This window comes from Crocuta crocuta, unplaced genomic scaffold (genome assembly GCF_008692635.1).
Source record: "Crocuta crocuta isolate KB4526 unplaced genomic scaffold, BGI_CrCroc_1.0 scaffold118, whole genome shotgun sequence".
NCBI classification, from domain to species: Eukaryota; Metazoa; Chordata; class Mammalia; order Carnivora; family Hyaenidae; genus Crocuta; species Crocuta crocuta.
In genome coordinates this window covers 5440872-5459400 of record NW_027551558.1, presented here as the reverse complement: position 1 = coordinate 5459400, position 18529 = coordinate 5440872, and the positions used below count along the sequence as shown (strand labels likewise).

Below are 18529 nucleotides of genomic sequence, written 5' to 3'. Positions count from 1 at the left end.
AGCGGTGGCCAGCTGCTTGCCGCCCCCAGGCCACCGCCAGGCACTGCAGCGGGCTCCGGGCGGCGCGGCTTACCTTCTCGTGGGCGGACACGGTGGCCAGACAGCCCCAGGCGCTGGCGTGGGCCAGGAAGCGGGCGGTGCTGGGGCGCAGTCTCGGGNTCCTCCTTGTGAGCGGAGGCGGGGAAGCTGCGCTGCCAGATGCTGCCCGAGTCCTCCAGCAGCGCGGGCAGCGCCTCCTCGGTGGAGGCGCTGTCCAGCTCCTCGTCCACCTCGTTGGTGACGGCCCAAGACACCGAGCTCACGATCACGTAGCCCGCGGCCGGGGAGAGCAGGGCGCTGCANCCTTGCCGCCCTCGCAGCCTCGTGCTCCTTTGAGAAGTCGAGCTCCTGGACGAGCGGGCTCCGCTCGAACGCTGCACGACCTGCGCACCGTGTGCGAGGTCCGGGGACGGGCTCGTTTCCTGCTGGATGGCACGGATTCTACAGTCAGAGCGGGTGGACGTTCAAATCGCGCATCAACACTCTCGCCTACGTACCAGCTGTGTGACCCTGCCAGGTCACTTAACCTCTCTGTGCCTCCGTTCCATTTTTACAAAAACAAGCAAACCAATGTATTGAACTCAATGGAGTGATGGGGGGGGGGATTAAANTGGAGTGAGGGATGGGAGGATTAAATAAGTTAACATCTGAAGATGTTTATATTTTGATAATAGACAAAGGTAGGGACTGTTATCATTTTATAGAGGAGGAAGCTAAGTAAATGGTGAAGGTAAGATTACCACCGAATCGGTCTGATGCCAAAGCCCATTCCCTTGCTTTGTAAGGACAATGACCGTCTTACACTTTACTTAGGAGTGCATTGCTGTAAGTTCATCTGAAAGCAAAGTCAAATTTTTACATAGCAACTAAAGTAAAAGGCAGCAAACACCCAGAGACAAAGTGGCTGGGATGCAATAGCAGAAAATTGTATGAATGTACCACAGTTTCATTTTATTTATTTATTTATTTAATTTATTTCTAGGAGAGAGAGAGAGAGAGAGAGAGACAGCGTGAGCAGGGGAGGGTCAGAGAGAGAGGGAATCACAGACTCTGAAACAGGCTCCAGGCTCTGAGCTGGCAGTCAGCACAGAGCCCGACGCGGGGCTCGAACCCACGAACCGCGAGATCATGACCTAAGCGAAAGTCGGACGCTTAACCGACTAAGCCACCCCGGCGCCCCATTTTTTTTTATTTAATTTTATTATTTTATTTTAATTTAATTTAATTTAATTTATTTTAAATGTACCACAGTTTCAAAACATTCTTTTATTGGTGGAAATTTGAGCTGTTTTCAATAGTAAAATTTTATAGATATCAACATAATTCTGAAACCATTTACACTTTTTAAACCTCTGCTTATGGTATTTCCTTATCTGCCTATTAAGAGACATATTCTGCTCTAGATTCTCGACTTAAAATCTAATAGTCCTGCTTCCGATTTGTTATGGATGAAAGTAACTTGAACTAGCATCAAAATTTTTGTGGATATTTGGTAAATGTTGCATTGTGCAGTTGCCAGAGGATCCGTTGTCTACCCTGTCCTCCATTCCATCCACCTCCTCCTTTTCCCTCCTATTCAAAGCCATTTTTCCTTGAAAAGTCTACTTAATCTCCTCAGTGCACTCCAGGCTGGCCTCCCATCCCACTCCAGCAGCCTTTTCAGGATGCCCTCTTTCTATTGCTAGTCTAGGGGGAGTTCTAGTATTGTCTCTGAGTGATCTGTCTCCTCCCACGGCTCTGCCATCCTTTCATACTGCTGACTTGCCAGCCTCTCTCACTTGCCCCCAGAATGATGTGTCCCCCAGTCTTGGAGAGGCAGTACAGCAAGTCATTAAAAGACGGGGGCTCTTTCAAATGACTTCAAATGAATAGACACCCTGCTCTATCACCTTCTAGCTGTGTCTGTAAAATAAGGACAGTCGCATCTATTCCAGTGGCCTAGGAGAAGCTCAGAGCAGACACGCCAGAGATGCAGAGATGCATAGCGCAGCCTCTTTTCTATCACATGCTCCGGAGGGAGGGGGGAGAAGGGGAAGACAGGGCAAGCTTGGCGGCTGACTCCTTGCACCCAGGCTCTTGTTCTTGGATGTTAGGGGCCACTTTTTCCTTTGAGGCTCTGGTGGAGGTGGATATTTTCCTTTGCCAGTCCCAGCACATGATATGAAGAATAAATGGCCAGTTCTTAGTGTTCGCTGCCAGCAGGATAAAGCCCAAGCTCCTTAACTCAATATACAGGTCCCTTGTAACCTGTCCCTGCCTGCTTGTCTATCTCTGTCTGTCCCACTGCATCACCCTCCCAGACTCCGCTGCAGCAATACTGGCCTCTTTATGGTACTACGGTCAGTGAACAGCATCACATGCACCAGATAGGTAATAAAATTAGCATTTTGATTTATTTTCATCCTTGCTTTTTATCCCTCTGTTCATTCTTCAAGCAACATGATAATAAGTTATATTTTGATTGATAGGACGTATGCAACAAATGCACAATAATATATATACAGGTTAAAGAATCGCTAAAAAAAAAACAAAAAACCCTGTTAAAATCATTCAGGTGAAGTGAGGGAATAGCCAGTTCCCCAGAAGTTCTCCATATTCCTCTCTACCCAAATCACAACCCCCTGCCTTCTCTCCTAGAGGTAATTACTAACTTGACATTTGTGATACACATTTCTCTGCTTTTCTTTATAGTTGGGCTTCCTACATATGCAATCTTCAGTGTTATAGATTCATCTTACCTATTTTCAACTTTAAATAAATGAAATCATACTTTATTTTTTGTGTCCTTCTACGTTCAGTCAAAATTGTTTGTGAGAATCATCCTTATTTTGTTGTTTGTAGATACATATGGCTGTATTGTATTACATTGTGTAGCTATATGACAATTTATTCAACTATTGTTAGTGGGTGTTTTATTTTTTATTTTTATTTGTTTATCTTGTTATTTATTTTGAGAGAGGTGGGGAAGGGGCAGAGAGAGGGAGACAGAGGACCTGAAGCAAGCTCTGCACTGGGAGTACAGAGCCCAATGTGGGGCTTGAACTCACGAACCGTGAGAACATGACCTGAGCTGAAGTCGGATGCTCAACTGACTGAACCAGCCAGGTGCCTCATCAGTAGGTGTTTTAATAGGTTTTATTATTCAGGTATTGTGAGGCCAGGTGATCAGGAGATGCCTGCCATTGAAAAGGTGCAGCCACTCTGGAAGACAGTACGGAGTTTCCTCAAAAAATTAAAAACAGAACTACCCTGTAACCCAGCAATTGGACTACTAGGTATTTATCCAAGGGATACAGGTACACTGTTTCGAAGGGACACATGCACCCCAATATTTATAGCAGCACTATCAACAATAGACAAAGTATGGAAAGAGCCCTAATGTCCATTGATGGGTAAATGGATAAAGAAGATGTGGTATATATATACAATGGAGTATTACGTGGCAATTAAAAAGAATAATCTTGCCATTTGCAACTATGTGAATGGAACTAGAGGGTATTATGCTAAGCATAACTAGTCAGTCAGAGAAAGACAAATATCATATCACACTTCACTCATATGAGGACTTTAAGGTACAAGACAGATGAACATAAGAGAAGGGAAGAAAAAATAATTTAAAAATAGGGAGAGGGACAAAACATCAGAGACTCTTAAATATAGAGAACAAACGGAGGGTTACTGGAGGGGTTGTAGGAGGGAGGATGGGCTAAATGGGTAAGGGGCTTAAGGGATCTACTCCTGAAATCATGGTTGCACCATGTGCTAACTTGGATGTAAATTATAACAAATAAATAAAGTAAAAAAAACAAAGAAAAAAAAGAAAAGGTAATTTATTCCACTTGTAGGTCCCAAGAAAAGGGATCTTTGACCATGGGGACAGGAGTCAAAGGATAAGTACTCTCCATTTCCAGGTCACGGGTGGGCAATTCACTTTACACCCTTCCTCAAAGGGTACCCAGCAGCATTGAGCCCTGGTTGCTCACAGTGGTAACAGCTCAGTGACAAAGCCTTAGAATGGCTTTCCTTCCTCCCCGGTCCATTCATTCTAGTCTCCCACTCTAGTCTTACTTTAGGACTACATCCCAAAGTAAATTACCTGTGTGGCAAGTCCTTGTCTCAGGCCCTTTGGAGGAACCCAAGCTAAGGCACTGGTGCACATTCAAGAGTATATACCTTGTAGTAGGTTGCTGGTTGTGGGGTAGAAGTATGTTTCATTTTATTGCATAATGTCAAACTGATTTCCAAAATGATGGTACCAACTTACATTGCTGCTATCAATGTATGAGCATTCCTAATGCTCCACATTCTCATCAACACAGATTATGGTTAGATTTTTGGTTTTTTATCTTCCCCTACCCCCAGTCTGGTGGATGAGTAACGGTGTCTTTTTATTTTAATGACTAATGTGGTTGCTTGATCACCTTTTCATACTTTTATTGGCCACTTGGATAATCCTCTTTTGCGAAATGTCTGTTAATGTCTTATGCTGATTTTTATTGGGTTGCCTGTGGGAGTTTTGTATTGATTTGTAAGAATTAATTTTATTTTCTGTATTCCAGTGCTTTGGTATTGAAAAGTGCTGCAGATTGCTTTTGGGTAGTTGTTAATGCTAATGTTTTTATGTATCAGCTTGACTGGGCTAAGGGATGCCCAGATGGCTGGTAAAATATCATTTCTGGGTGTGTCTGTGGGGGTGTTTCGGGAAGAGATTAGCGCTTGAATCAGTAGATGAAGAAAGAAGATTAGTCTCATCAACAGGGATGGCATCACCCAGTCCTTCAGGGTCTGAATAGAGCTGAGACATCCACCTTTCTCTTGGCATTGGACATCAGCACTCTTGGTTCTTGAGTTTTCAGATTCAGGCTGGGCCTTTACTCCATTGGCACCCCTGGTGCACAGAACTTTGGGTTTAGTGGGTGGCTATCCCACTGGCTTTCCTGGGCCTGCAATTGCAGATGGCAAATCATGGGACTTCTGTCTCCATAATCACATGAGCTAATCCATGTTGTTCTGTGTATCAGTAGTGTTTTTCCTTTTTATTGGTAATATTCCCTTGTATGGATATACCATATTTGTTTATTCATTCAACAGTTGATGGTAACTTGGGTTGTTTCCTTTTATTTATTTATTTATTTAGCTATTAGGAATAAAACTATTAATAACATTCACATACAAGTCTATGTGGGGACACATGTTTTCATTTGTCTTCAGTAAATATTTAAAAGCAACATTGCTGAGTTGAATGGTAACCATAGGTTTACCTTTATAATAACTGTCGAGCTTTTCTCCCCCTTCTAAGTGGCTATCCTATTTTGCATTCCTTCTGATGCTGCATGACAGTCCCAGTTGCTCTGTGTCTTTGGCAACACTTGGTATTGGGTGGCTTTTTAATTTTAGCTATTCTACTAGGTGTGTAGTGGTATTTCATGGCCATTTTAATTTACGTGTTTCCAATGGCTAATAATATTGAGCAGCTTTTTATGTGCTTACTTTTTGCCTCTCTTCTTTGGTGAAGTGTCTGTGTAAATATTTGCTCATCTAAAAATCTGGTTGTGTCTTCTTAGTGTTGGGTTGTGAGAGTTATTTTATATGTTCTCCATACCAGTCCTTTTTGCTAATATCTTCTCCCAGTTTGTGGCATGCATTTCCATTTCCTTACCAGTGTCTTTTGAAGAGCAAACTTTAAACATTTTGATAATGTCTAATTTATCAAATTTTTCTTACATGGTTTTTGCTTTCTGTATCATTCCTAAGAAATCTTTGCCTGGCCTAATCTCATGAAAAATATCTTTGATGTTTTATTCTAGAAGCTTAATAATTTTATCTCTTACATTTAGGTCTATAATCCATTAAAGACATTTTCTGTATATGAATGAGGTTCATTTTGTCCCTACAGAGATCAAATTGATCCATCACTATTTGTTCAAAAGACTATCCCTTTTCCTGACTTACATGTTATTTTTGTCTTAATGCTGTATTTTTCTGAATACAATGAGACGTTGTTATTATTCTTTTATGCAGTTTACATTTATTTAGATTTACCTACATACTCTCCAATCTCCTCACTCTTCATCTTTTCTTGTATCTCAGATCGCCTGTTTGTGATCATTTTCTTTCTTACTGAAGTATATTCTTTAGAATTTCCGTTAATGAGGGTCTATTAATGGCAAACTCTCTTTTATTTGTCTGAAATTTACCTCTGTTTCATTCACAGAAAATATTTCTGCTGAGTATAGAATTCTAACAGTAGGCATGTCTTCAGCACATTCATTCCATTTTCATTCCACTTTGGTTCCCATGCTGCTGCTGGGAAGCCAGATTCCAGTCTCACAGCCACTCCTTTGAAGATGACTGTTCTGTTTCTCCTGTGGCTTTAAAACTCTTCTTTATGTCTTTGGCATGCAACTAGGGGTGGGTTTCTTCCTCCCTCCTTTCTTTCCTTCTATCTTCAGAAACATTTTGGACCTTCCCTCTGGTCTCTGATCTTTCATATCTGTTGCCTTTTTGTCTTTGTGCTGCATTTTAGATAATTGCAGTGGGTGGGAGGTTTGTGTCCACCCCCTGCTCCCAATTCATATGCTTGAGGATAGGGCCTCTAATGAAATAATTAAAGCTAAATGAAGTTATAAGGATGGGGCACTGATTTGATAGAATTAGTGCCCTAATAAGGATACCGGGAAGGGGCACCTGTGTGTAGGTTAAGCATCTGACTCTTGGTTTCAGTTCAGGTCATGATCTCACAGTTCATGAGATTGGGCCTGCATCAGGCTCTGCATGGACAGCCAGGAGCCAGCTTGGGATTCTCCGTCCTCCTCTCTCTCTGTCCCTTACTTGCTCTCACACTCTCTCTCATTCTCTTTCTCTCTCAGAACAGATAAATAAACATCAAAAAAAAAAAAAAAAAAAAAAAAAAAAAAAAAAAAGAGACACCAGGAGTGCTTGGGTGGCTTATTTGGTTAACCATCCAACTTCAGTTCAGGTTATGATCTAGTGGTTCGTGGGTTTGAGCCCCACGTCGGGTTCTGTGCTGACAGCTCAGAGCCTGGAGCCTGCTTCAGATTCTGTGTCTCCCTCTCTCTCTTCCCCTCTCCTGCTTGCACTCTGTCTCTGTCAAAAATAAAAATTAAACATTAAAAAAAAAGACACTGGAAAACTCTCTTTCTCTCTTTGTATGCACACCAAGGAAAAGCTGTGTGATGACATAGTGAGAAGGTGGCCATCTATAAGCCAGGAAGAAAGCTCTCATCAGGAACTGAGTCAGCTGGAACCTTGATCTTGGACTTTTCAGCTTCCAGAACTGTGAAAGGAGAAATTTGTTCTTTAAGCCACCCCACCTGTGGTACTTTTTATGGCAGCCCAAGCAGATGAATACAATGAACCTAATGAAGTGTCCATTATCCTATTGATGGATATTAGTCTTGTCACTAATTATTCTATTATAAAATTTCTTTTTAAAAAATGTTTATTTATTTTTTTTTTTGAGAGAGAGAACATGTGAGCAGGGGAGGGGCAGAGAGAGAGAGGGAGAGAGAGAGAATCCTAAGCAGGCTCTTTGCTGTCAGCACAGAGCCCAACAGGGGTTTTATCTCATGGTTTGTGAGATCATGACCTGAGCTGAAATTAGGATTCAGACACTTAACCAACTGAGTCACCCAGGTGCCCCAAATAAAGCTTTTATAAATACCTTTATACAAGTCTTTTTATGACTTTATGTTTTCTTTCTTTTGGGTAAGTACTTAGTAATAAAATTGCTGCCTGATAGAGTAGGTGTATGTTTATACAAAACTGTATTACGGATTGGATGTTTGTGTCCCCCATATGTTGAAGCTCTAACCCCCATTGTGATGGTATTTAGAGATGAGGTCTTTGGGAGGTAATAAGGGTTAGATTAGGCCATGAGGGTGAGGCCCCATGATGGGACTGATGGCCTTCTGAGAAGAGGAGAGAGAGTCCTCCCACCCACCTTCCTGCCTCACTGTGTCTATGTACCAAAGAAAGCTATGTAGGGGACACAGCAAAAAGAGAGATGGCTGCAAGCCAGAGAGTGAGCCCTCACCAGGAACCAAGTCACCTCGCATCGTGATCTTGCACCTCTAGCCTCTAGAATGTCTGTGGTTTTAGACTGTTTAGCTAGTTTAAATTCTGTGGTTTTAGCCAGTTTATGATATTTTGTTATAGCAGCCCAAGCAGACGGAAACATTGTCAAACTGTCTTCCATTATGGCTTTTACCATTTCACAGTCTTACTAGCACTATACAGTACCACATGGGGGACTCATTAATGGTGTGCATGGTCACAGCACTTACACAGAAGGAGCTGTTTTGAACTGGAACTCACTTACTTGGCTTAGTAACATTTTGCAGAGATTTTAGGCTTGTTTCCTCTAGGCAATTCACAGCAAAAGACTCCTCCACCAGCAAACACTCTCAAGTTTGGCTGCAGAGCACTGGCCTTTGGTATATGTACAAGATGATCTGACCAGTAATGGGAGGGAACACGTTGCAGATCTCCTGCTAACCCATTACTTCCCACTCACAAATACTTTGCCAAGTACAATGAGAGGCATGTAGTCAGAGGTAACAAAGCACAGTTTAAAGTTTAGAGCTAGGAATGTACAAAAGGAGCCTGGGATGTCTTCTTGGTCAGAAAAAAGAAACCCCAAAAACCAAAGCTAGAAAAGATTAATGGGTCATGTCAAAAGAACACAGGAGGGAACTTGAAGAGTCTTCCACTGGGAAAAGATGGAATAATTTAAGCATCAAAAAGAATAGTGGTGGCAGTTATTTAAAAAACTAAACATACATATATTTACTGTACTCCCAGCAATTGCTCTCCTGGGCATTTATCCCAGAGAACTAAAAACGTATGTCTCCCACAGAAACCAAATACATCATTGTTCATAGCAACGTTTTTGTAACAGCCCCAAACTGGAAGCAGCCCAAATATCTCTCAATATGTGAATGGTTAAACCAACAGGCACATCCATGCCATGGAATACTGCTCAGAAATAAAAATTGAGGGGATCTGGGTGGCTCAGTCGGTTAAGCATCTGACTTTGGCTCAGGTCATGATCTCATGGTTCGTGGGTTCGAGCCCCTCGTTGGGCCCTGTGCTGACAGTTTAAGAGCCTGGAGCCTGCTGCAGATTCTGTGTCTCCCTCTCTCTCTGCCCCTCCCCTACTCATGCTCTGTCTCTCTCTCTCTTAAAAATAAAAAAAGCATTAAAAAAATTAAAAGAAAGGAATATAAATTGATATATGCAACAACTTGGGTGAATCTTATATTGAGTGAAAGCCAGTCTTAAAAAGTCATACATTGTATGGCTTCATTTATAGCACATTCTCAGAATGACAAAATTATATGGGTGGAGAACAGATTAGTGGCTGCTAAGGGTTAGTGATGGTGTGTGGGGAGTGTGTAACTATACGGGAGTAGCATGAGGGACTCTGTGGTGAAGGAAACGTTCCGCATCTTGACTGCAGTGCTGGTTACACAAATCTATATGTGATAAAGTGTCCTAGAATTGTACACGCACAACACCGGTGTCTGTTTTTTGGTTGTACAATGTCTGCTTTGGATGTCACACTATAACTGTGTAAGATAGAAGTATTGGTAATGGGTACACAGGTCTCCTGAGTTAGTAATGATTAAAAACAAAAACAAAAGACAAACCCTCAATGGTCATCACTGGAAGTTACCAGGGAATCTGATTTATTCTGATAATTTATTTTTTCTAAAGCAAAAAGAATTCAAGCATTTATCCTGCCTTTCCTTTTATATTTCAATTATATTTCAAGGTAACCAAATTGTTGATAAGGGGAAGATTTTCTTTCTAGAAAAATTACAGCCAATACACTAGAAGGAATTAGAAAATTAGGGAAAAACTCATTTTGCAACCCCTAATGAAGCAATAATATAGGCAACAATAATCAATATATAAGATACTAAGTGAAATAGTGAGTGGAATCTTATAGCAGATAGATCAGCCTGGCAAAACCTGAACCCCATGATCAATCTTAAGTTTTGTCTGTCTGTCTTTCTTTTTCTTTCATTTTTTTTTTCTTCATTTGAGAGAGATCAAGAATGTGTGAGCAGGGGAGAGGGGCAGAGGGAGAGAAATTTTTAAATTCTTTTTATTTTGAGAGGGAGAGAGAGCAGGGGAGGTGCAAAGAGAGAGGGAGAGAGAGAATCCCAAGCAGGTTCTGTTGTTACTACAGAGCCCGACATGGGGCTTGATTGATCCCAAGAACTGTGAGATCATGACCTGAGCTGAAACCCAGAGCTGGATGCTTAACTGACTGAGGCACCCAGGTGTCCCTTGAAAGAGAAAGAGAGTGTGAGTGAGTGAGAGAGAGAAAGAGAGAGAGAATCTTGAGCAGGCTCCACACTCAGCATGGACCCTGATGAGAAGCTTGATCCCACGACCCTGCGAACATGACCTGAGCCAAAACCAAGAGTCAGTCAGTTAACTGACTGAGCCACCCAGGTGCCCTGAATCTTAATTCTTAATTTCACCGAATGTGGGACAAAGGACTGTCTTTGTTTGTTCAGGCTGCTATAATAAAATGTAATAGACTAGGTGGTTTAAACAACAGACATTTTTCACAGTTCTGGAGGCTAAGAGGTCCAAGATCAAGGTGCTGGTAGATTCGATACCTGGTGAGGACTCTTTTCCTGCCTTGTAGACCGTCACCTCACTGTGTTCTCACATGGCCTTTCCTCTTTTTCTTTTTTTATATGGGCACTAATGCCATCATAAAGGCTCCTTCTTCATAACCTCATCTAATCCTAATTATCTCCCAGAGGCCCCACTTTCAAACACTGGGGTGTAGTGCTATCACATATGGATTTTAGAGGAACACAAATAGTTAGCCTTTTATAGTGACATCAAGTATTGCCTGATGTGATATAGTAGTGTGCACAGGTAGGAAGTGTACAGTGCTCTCTATGAAGTGTTTGAACAAAAAATTTGCCCTGAATCTGAAGCTTCTATTTTATCTTCTAGATAACAGAAACAGAGTCAATGGAACAAGCCATATAATTCAGAATGTGGAACACTCCATAGTACTAATGACCCAGTTTCTTCAACAAATAAATGGAATAAAAAATTATAAGTGTATGATTATAGATATGAAAATATTTAGGAGACATAAGATGAAGTACAAGGTATGGATCAACTGTTAAAAGCCATTATTGAGGTAAGTAGAGAAATCTGAATGTGGGCTAAGTCTTAGATGATATGAAAGAATGTTGTTTTATTTATTAGGTGTGATGAAGCAGTTTTGGCTCTGTAAAAAATTCTGTTACAGAGACATACTGCAGTATTTACTGTTACATTTGCAAATCCTGTATCTGACAAGGGACTAGTAATCAGAATATCCAAGGAACATCTACAAGTCAATTACAAAAAAACAAAAACAAAAACAAACCTATTTAAAAATGTGCAAAGGATCTAAACCAACATTTTCCCAAAGACGATATGCAAATGGCCAATAAGCACATGAAAAAATGCTCAACATCATTAGTCATTAGGGAAATGCAAATAAAAACCACAATCAGATACCATCTCACACCCACTAGGATGCCTATAATCAAAAAGGCAAATGATATTGGTGAAAATGTGGAACCTTTACTCATTTCTGATGGAAATATAAAATGGTATAGCCATTTGGAAAATAGTTTGGCTGTTCTTGAAAAGGCTAAACATAGAGTTACCATATGAACCAGCAGTTTCATTCCTAGGTATATATATACCCAAGAGAAATGAAAAGGTATGTCTACACAAAAACTTGTACATCAGTGTTCACAGAGGCATTATTCAAGTGGAAATGAAATTATTCATGTTTCCATTATGGGAAAACCACCTAAATGTCCCATCAAATGATGATGAATGGATAAATGAAATGTGGTATATCCATACAATAAAATCTCATTTGTCAATAAAACGAGTGGTTGCTAGGGCCTGGGAGAAAGGGAGAAGAGAGCGCGACAGATTTCTCCTGATCCTGATACACTCAGTGAATTTATTTGTCACCTCCTGCATGGGGAGTGAGGATGGGGTGGGAAGAAGGGGCACATTTGCTTCCTACTCACCTTTACCTGGAGTGTATAGCACTTTGGATGTTCCAATTTATGAGGTCTACTATTAGACTTCCTACCCTGGCTGGCTTCTGGTATTTGACTACTGCTCTCTTCAAACCTGAAGCTCAAAGTTGTGTGGATTGGAAAAAGCAGCCTTGGTGCTTAGCTTGCCACACAAAATTCCACATTCTCTTAGGTTCTGACCTGGAGATTTGTTTCCTTTTGATACTTTTAAGAAGACGTTTTATATTTTTTCCAACACGTATAGCTGTTTTCACCTGATGAGTTAGTTCAAATAAACTAGCTTGCCAAATTTCTGGACACCAATATTGATTTTAAATCCCTTAATCATTTTAAATTCATGGCCATTAACTTCAAGAGGCTGCTGGGGCTGCCTGGCAGTGCTACTCAATTTCCTACCCTTCAGGAGGCTCTCACAATTTCTTTTTTCCTACTTTCTTCAGATCTCTTTTCAGATTTTTTTAAAATGTTTATTTTTGAGAGAGAGAGAGGCAGAGAGAGAGAATCCGAAGCAGGATCCAGACTCTGAGCTGTCAGCACAGAGCCCGATGCAGGACTCGAACCCGTGAACCACGAGATCATGACCTGAGTTGAAGCCGGATGCTTAACCGACAGAGCCACCCAGGCGCCCTAAGATCTAATTTTCAGATTACACCTTATGAAAGAGACCTTGCTTGAGAACCCCGTATGAAGTAACACCTGCCTCACCATCATGATTTCCCTTATTGGGTGTTATTTTTACTATTATACTTAGTAATCACTGCCTAAGATATCAGGGTTTTATTTGTTATCTACTTCGGTGTTGGTCTTCTACCAGGAGTATAAACTCTTGAGGAGCAGGGATTTGCCTGTTGATGATCCCCAATGCTTTAAGAGTTCCTGGTAAAAGAATACACATGACAAATATTTAATGTCAGAACACATCACTATACATTTTAAATCAAACTTCTGCATTTACAAGATCTGTCTGCTGCCAGATTATTAGTAGGTTTCCAATTTTACATCATCGTTGAGTGCAAATTTAATGTTCCAAGATCCATGTGCTATTTGATGTGCTTGTCTTTCTGCAAGCACCATATTGACAACAGTGATGCGCCCTGGGAAGATTTGTTTGTACAGGGTCTCATTATTATTTCTACTTCAAATTACTGTTTCAGAAAATACGATTGCCTCTGTGGCAGATGGCTGAGTGAGCCCAGCTGAGGTTCACGAAGTCCAGCCCAGATCAGCGTAACCGTCCAAGCAACCTGGTGACTTGTAAGGAATAATAAATACATTGTGGCTGTTTTAAGCCATTAAGGATTAGTTTATCATGCTGAAATTGTGAAGTGACAGATGGCTCAAGCAGAGGACAACCTTTGTCACTTGCTCTATGAATTATTTCTGGCTCTTGGATAAAAACCCAGGTTTGGGGAAGGGGCTAGAGGCAGTGGCTATTTATGCTCGTGTTCACGTTCAAATAATTGACCACCAGTTGCTTTCAATAGTAACAACTGTTGTGCATTGTTATGATTTCAAATCCACTTCTTTACGGCTTAAGTGCAGTTGTCTTGATCTTAGGGGGAGGCCATGTCAGAATGATGTCCCCCAAGTTGTTGTGCTACTGAGTGCTTATAGATGTGAAACCTTTAATGCCAAGAATTTGTGAAGACTTACCAAGAGCGTTCTGTCTGAGCAAGGCTACTCTTGGCTGATCTAAATAGCTCTTTGGAGACCTTGGGACATCAGCTCCTGCCATGATGAGGCTAGTCCTTGCTGGAGGTGGTGCAAACCATGCAACGGCCCCATGAAAGAGATCCTCTTGCCCATAAACACCAGCCTCTTCACTCTGCTAGCTTTGTGCTCCAGCAACAAGGTACTTTCAATCTGTGCCAGCAGGCCGTCAGCTCTTGGGTGGCTAAGCCGTCTCTCCTGAGACCCAACTTGCAGAAAGGTACACCTCAATTAAATCTGGCCCTTTTTTCTTTCATCTCCCCTTGGCCTGGAACAGTAGTATAATTAATCTATCTGGTTTGGACTCTATTATTTCTTGATTGGCTCGTGAAGAGACATTATCCTGTATGCTATTGGCTTGTGACATATTATTATTATAAATTATAATTCCCACAGTGAACTTGCATTAAATAAATTATTGGCAAAGACAAAATCAGTCTCTGAGCATAATTTGCCATGAAAGAAACAAGAACCATCTCTGATGAGTGATTAAAATGCCCAATCCAGTGTAATCATCAAAACATCAAACCTTATTAAGGATAAAAGCTTCTCCTCTGTCCTGGCTGAGAACTGTATTGGATCTTGAGGCCTGTAGTGAGGGAGATGGATGTGGGGAGATTCTCTCTTCTTGCTCGGCCTCCTGCGTCAGGTGGTCAGTGGGGTGGATGGAAACGGAAAAACAGAGACGTACAAGGCAGGTGTGGTTCCATTGTCACATGGGTGCTTGTTGGCCCTGACGGCCTTCCAAGCTGGCTCACTTTCTCCTGAAATCCTTCTGTGTGCTTCTTAGCCATTCTCCCACCAGGAACCTCCAATGCTATCCCCAATGTGTTGTGATGCCTTCTGTCTCTAAAAAATACATGTTCACGGTGCCTGGGTGGCTCAATCGTTAAGTGTCTGAATCGATTTCAGTTCAGGTCATGAGCTCGTGGTTGGTGAGACTGAGTCTCACGTCAGGCTCCGTGCTGTCAGTGCAGGGTTTATCAGCTTGGGATTCTCTCGGATTCTCTCTCTCTCTCTCTGGGCCCCTTCCCCGCTCGTGCACTCTCTCTGTCTCAAAATAAGTAAATGTAAAAAAATACATTTTCATACACAACATAAAGCAGAAAATTAAATCAAATCATAAGCTCTGTGACACATTTTCACAGGGTGAACACACTTGAATGACAGATTGGAACACTATGAGGGTCCCAGAAGCCCCTTCCTCTCCCGTTTCTTACTACCCACCCTCATCTACCCTAACTTCCAACCCCAGAGATCAGCAATTCAGATTGTTGGCCTTTGATGAACCTGGTTGGCTTTTTCAAGGACTGAATAGCTTGAAATGGCTCTGCTAGCTCTCAGCTAATCAGTTTACCCCAAAATATGCAAATAAAATTCACTCTGTTCCCAGACTAATACGTCTTGTTGCTACCTTTGTTCCTTGACTCAGTCTCCCATCTGTCTGCTTACATGTGAGCAAATGAATGATATGCAAGGTCACTGAGCAGTGAGCAAAGGAATATCTTGGAGTTATTCTTTGGTAAACAATTACTCCCAGAGAGCTTAAGTAATGAGATAAGATGCATAATTCTTAACAAATCTAGTGACACAGTTCTCATGTTTCTTTAAAATTGCTAAGCATTTAGGGAAATTTAATCCATTTCTTATATAACATGAGATCAATAAACTATTCTCCATTTCCTCTTATACCAGAAACCATGTTAAGCATGAATTGTTAAATTCGTTTTAAATATTATAATCAGTTACATAAAAATTGATCTGGTTTTAACAGTGAATGATCTAGTCTTAGTTTCAACATTTCTTAGGATTCTGCAACAAAGAGAGAAATAAAAAGTGACTCAAAGCAGGGCATCATCATTTGTTGCAGAGATTGTTGGGTTCCAAATGCGATTCCACTTTAAGAATGTTCTTAATGGGCCAATGCATAAGCCTAAAGGTTGGTATGAAATTGCATTTTGTTCCTTACTGCTTGAGGAGATCTTTCCACAAATTCTGTTTCAATCAGGGCACTACCAAAGGGAAGAAAAATGTTACCATTGGCATTTTACTGGTTGTACCCATTTGTATTCTTCAAATTTTATCTTTTGCTAGAGATCTCTCCATTTCTCTACTCATAAGATTTCCCAAACTTCTCTTCTGATACGTCCCCAGTAAAAATACTTGAAAAGCCCTGCAAAAAAGCAACAGAAGCAAAAAATATTCTCCAAATCAGTTTATATGATTTGCCAAAACTAACTCCTTGAAACACACATAAACACAAAACAGACAATGCTACCTCTATTATGTACATAAAATCTTCTTTCTTATCAATACAAAAGCTTTAGCGTTTCATACATTTTTAAGGGCGAAAATCTGTTTTCTCCTGTCCTATTCTAATAAATCGTCTCATGTATTAGCGTTGCCTTCCCAGAAGAAAACATTTTCAGAGCTTTAGGGTACATCTGACACATGAATTACAAATTTTTGTCCATCTTTTAGGGTTACTAGGGCCTCTTGTCCCACAGGAAGGCTGAGTTCGACGGCGCTTTCGGCGACCTTGTCCTCCAACAATACCTGGATGAGCTGCAAGGGGGACCGGTTACAAGGAAAAGATAAAAAGAGAAGTTACATGACTTCCTGTTGCAAGACCCACTATTTGAATTCCTCTACCCTGCCCTCACCCTACCTGACCAGTAGCTCCTGCATTTATTTATTGCATTTATTTACTGCATTTATTTATCCCACTACTACAGATCCCAGTTTCTCTGAGGACTGCTCAGGGCCCGGTGAGGACTTCAGAGAGGGAATCTCAACCCTGTGGTGGTGCAAGAGAGGAGCCGTGGAGGGTGAGGCAGGTGGGCCGTCTTTAGGAAAAGGAATGGGCCTGCAGCTGTTGGGGACCTTGACCCTGAGATCAAGCCAACACTCTCCCATTAAGGGCACGGGAGAGCGTGGATCTGTTGTGAAACTCAGGAAGAAACGTATGAAATGTCCGTGGAGCTCCATGTGGTTGTAATGCTCATCACTGTGGCTGCTTTCCAGATGGAGACCAATCCCTGTATTCTTGGCTCAAATTCCCACATAGATGCTCCCTCCACCATCCATCAAGCATGCCAGTACAGTAAATAAGATGGTGGGGGTGGGAACCATGAAAATAGTCATTGGTTAATTTAACACTCAGCTGGGTAGTAAGAGGTTTGAGAGATTCACAGATTTCTGATGTTAGCTTAAGTGCCTGCTCTCGGCTAATACATCTAACTTCACTGAGTGCGTCTTCCTATCAGAGAAACAAGGATAATCTGCTTCCTTCCCTTAGCTCCAATGGTACTTGGGAGATGAGCAAATCCTTGGACATGATTACTTTCAAACTGACAAAGATGTATTTTCTTGGTCTGGTTTCATCCATAACCCTCCAAGCCTCCATAATTCAATATATTTTGACAGAGACGGGCACATGACAACTTCAGATGCAAGATTAGTGAAAATATTTCTTACTCTTCCTCCCTAAATTTGACAATAACCATCAGCACCCAACCAGATGTTTTTCTTCTCTCAAAAAAATTGTTTGTAGCTCTGTCCTGGAGCTAGAGTCCTTTGTTTTTAAATATTTTTGCTATGCTTTAATCCTTGAGTACATGCCCTAAAGTGAAAACTGTGTAGTGTTTTTAAAAAAGAATATTTCTTATTTAATATCGGTGTGATTTTTTTTTTTTTTTACTTTATTCTTAAACATTCCTTGGCACCTTCCTAGTTTGCACATTGCTAGAATGTGGAAGAGTGGCATATGGATACGGCAGTCCGGAATGCTGACTTCGGTTGTTATCATAGGTGCAGGGCGGCACTAAATTGTTCAACGAATGAGGCTGCCACAGATGTGCCGCTGGGGCGTTAATTCGTGGCAGATGATTGCAGATGGGACACAGAGAGTGTGCTTTTTTGTTGATGATGAGTGCAAATGCTGAATAATGAATGCAATAAAAATTAGGTGAGCGTAACTTTCTTTTCAGTGTTAGAGTGTTTAAGTCATTATAGCTAATTCAGCAGACATGCACAAACAGAGGCAGATTTAATTAATCTCTAATGCATATTACCTTGGATTATCTGACATTCATCTGCCTGTATTGCTTTATTATGTAGTTCAATTAAGTATTTAATGTCTTGCTCTATTGTTGCCACCAATTAAATATAGGTCAGGTCCCACTGCAATGAACTTCAGAGGTGCTAGAGGATTGGGTAGGGTGTCGGGAAAGGTGCTCAGGTTAGGAGGTTTCATTGGAGAATTAATAATAATGACTAATTGTTATGGGTACTTAACTATGTTCCAAGAATTTTACAATGATTGAATTATTGAAACTTCATAATAGCCCTACAGAATTAGATAGTATTATTCCCATTTTGTAGATAAAGAAACTGAGGAATAGATAAATGAAGCCATTTGCTCAAGGTTCTCAGCCTTGAAGTGGAAGATGGGGGAATCTGAATCCTGTCTAGGAAGTTACGTACTAGACTGTCCACTTAATGTTCCCGAATCATCAGACTTGAAGGTATGTTTAATGTATTCCTGTCAATGCTTTTGGAATTAGAGCACACGGCAGCAGCTTCTGGGGAGAGAGAGGGTGCTAGGAAGAGACACTTCTGTAAGGAGATCTATGAAGGTTTGAATCCCTGCTCTGTCAGTAACTAGTGAGGTGACC

At 41.2% G+C, this 18529-nt stretch overlaps 2 protein-coding genes across 2 annotated transcripts in view; both read right to left on the bottom strand.

Annotated features, from left to right (window-relative positions):
• Positions 1 to 6112, bottom strand: part of CREG2 (cellular repressor of E1A stimulated genes 2) — a 40241-nt gene extending 34129 nt beyond the window's left edge. Inside the window, 3 exon segments of the mRNA XM_077749188.1 lie at positions 74 to 161; positions 163 to 480; positions 6090 to 6112. Coding sequence (XP_077605314.1) covers positions 74 to 161; positions 163 to 480; positions 6090 to 6112 — 429 coding nt within the window.
• Positions 6113 to 16051: 9939 nt separating this feature from the next.
• Positions 16052 to 18529, bottom strand: part of RFX8 (regulatory factor X8) — a 57770-nt gene continuing 55292 nt past the window's right edge. Inside the window, exon 15 of the mRNA XM_077749247.1 lies at positions 16052 to 16418. Coding sequence (XP_077605373.1) covers positions 16287 to 16418 — 132 coding nt within the window. The 3' untranslated portion in view covers positions 16052 to 16286. The remainder of the gene's footprint in view (positions 16419 to 18529) is intronic.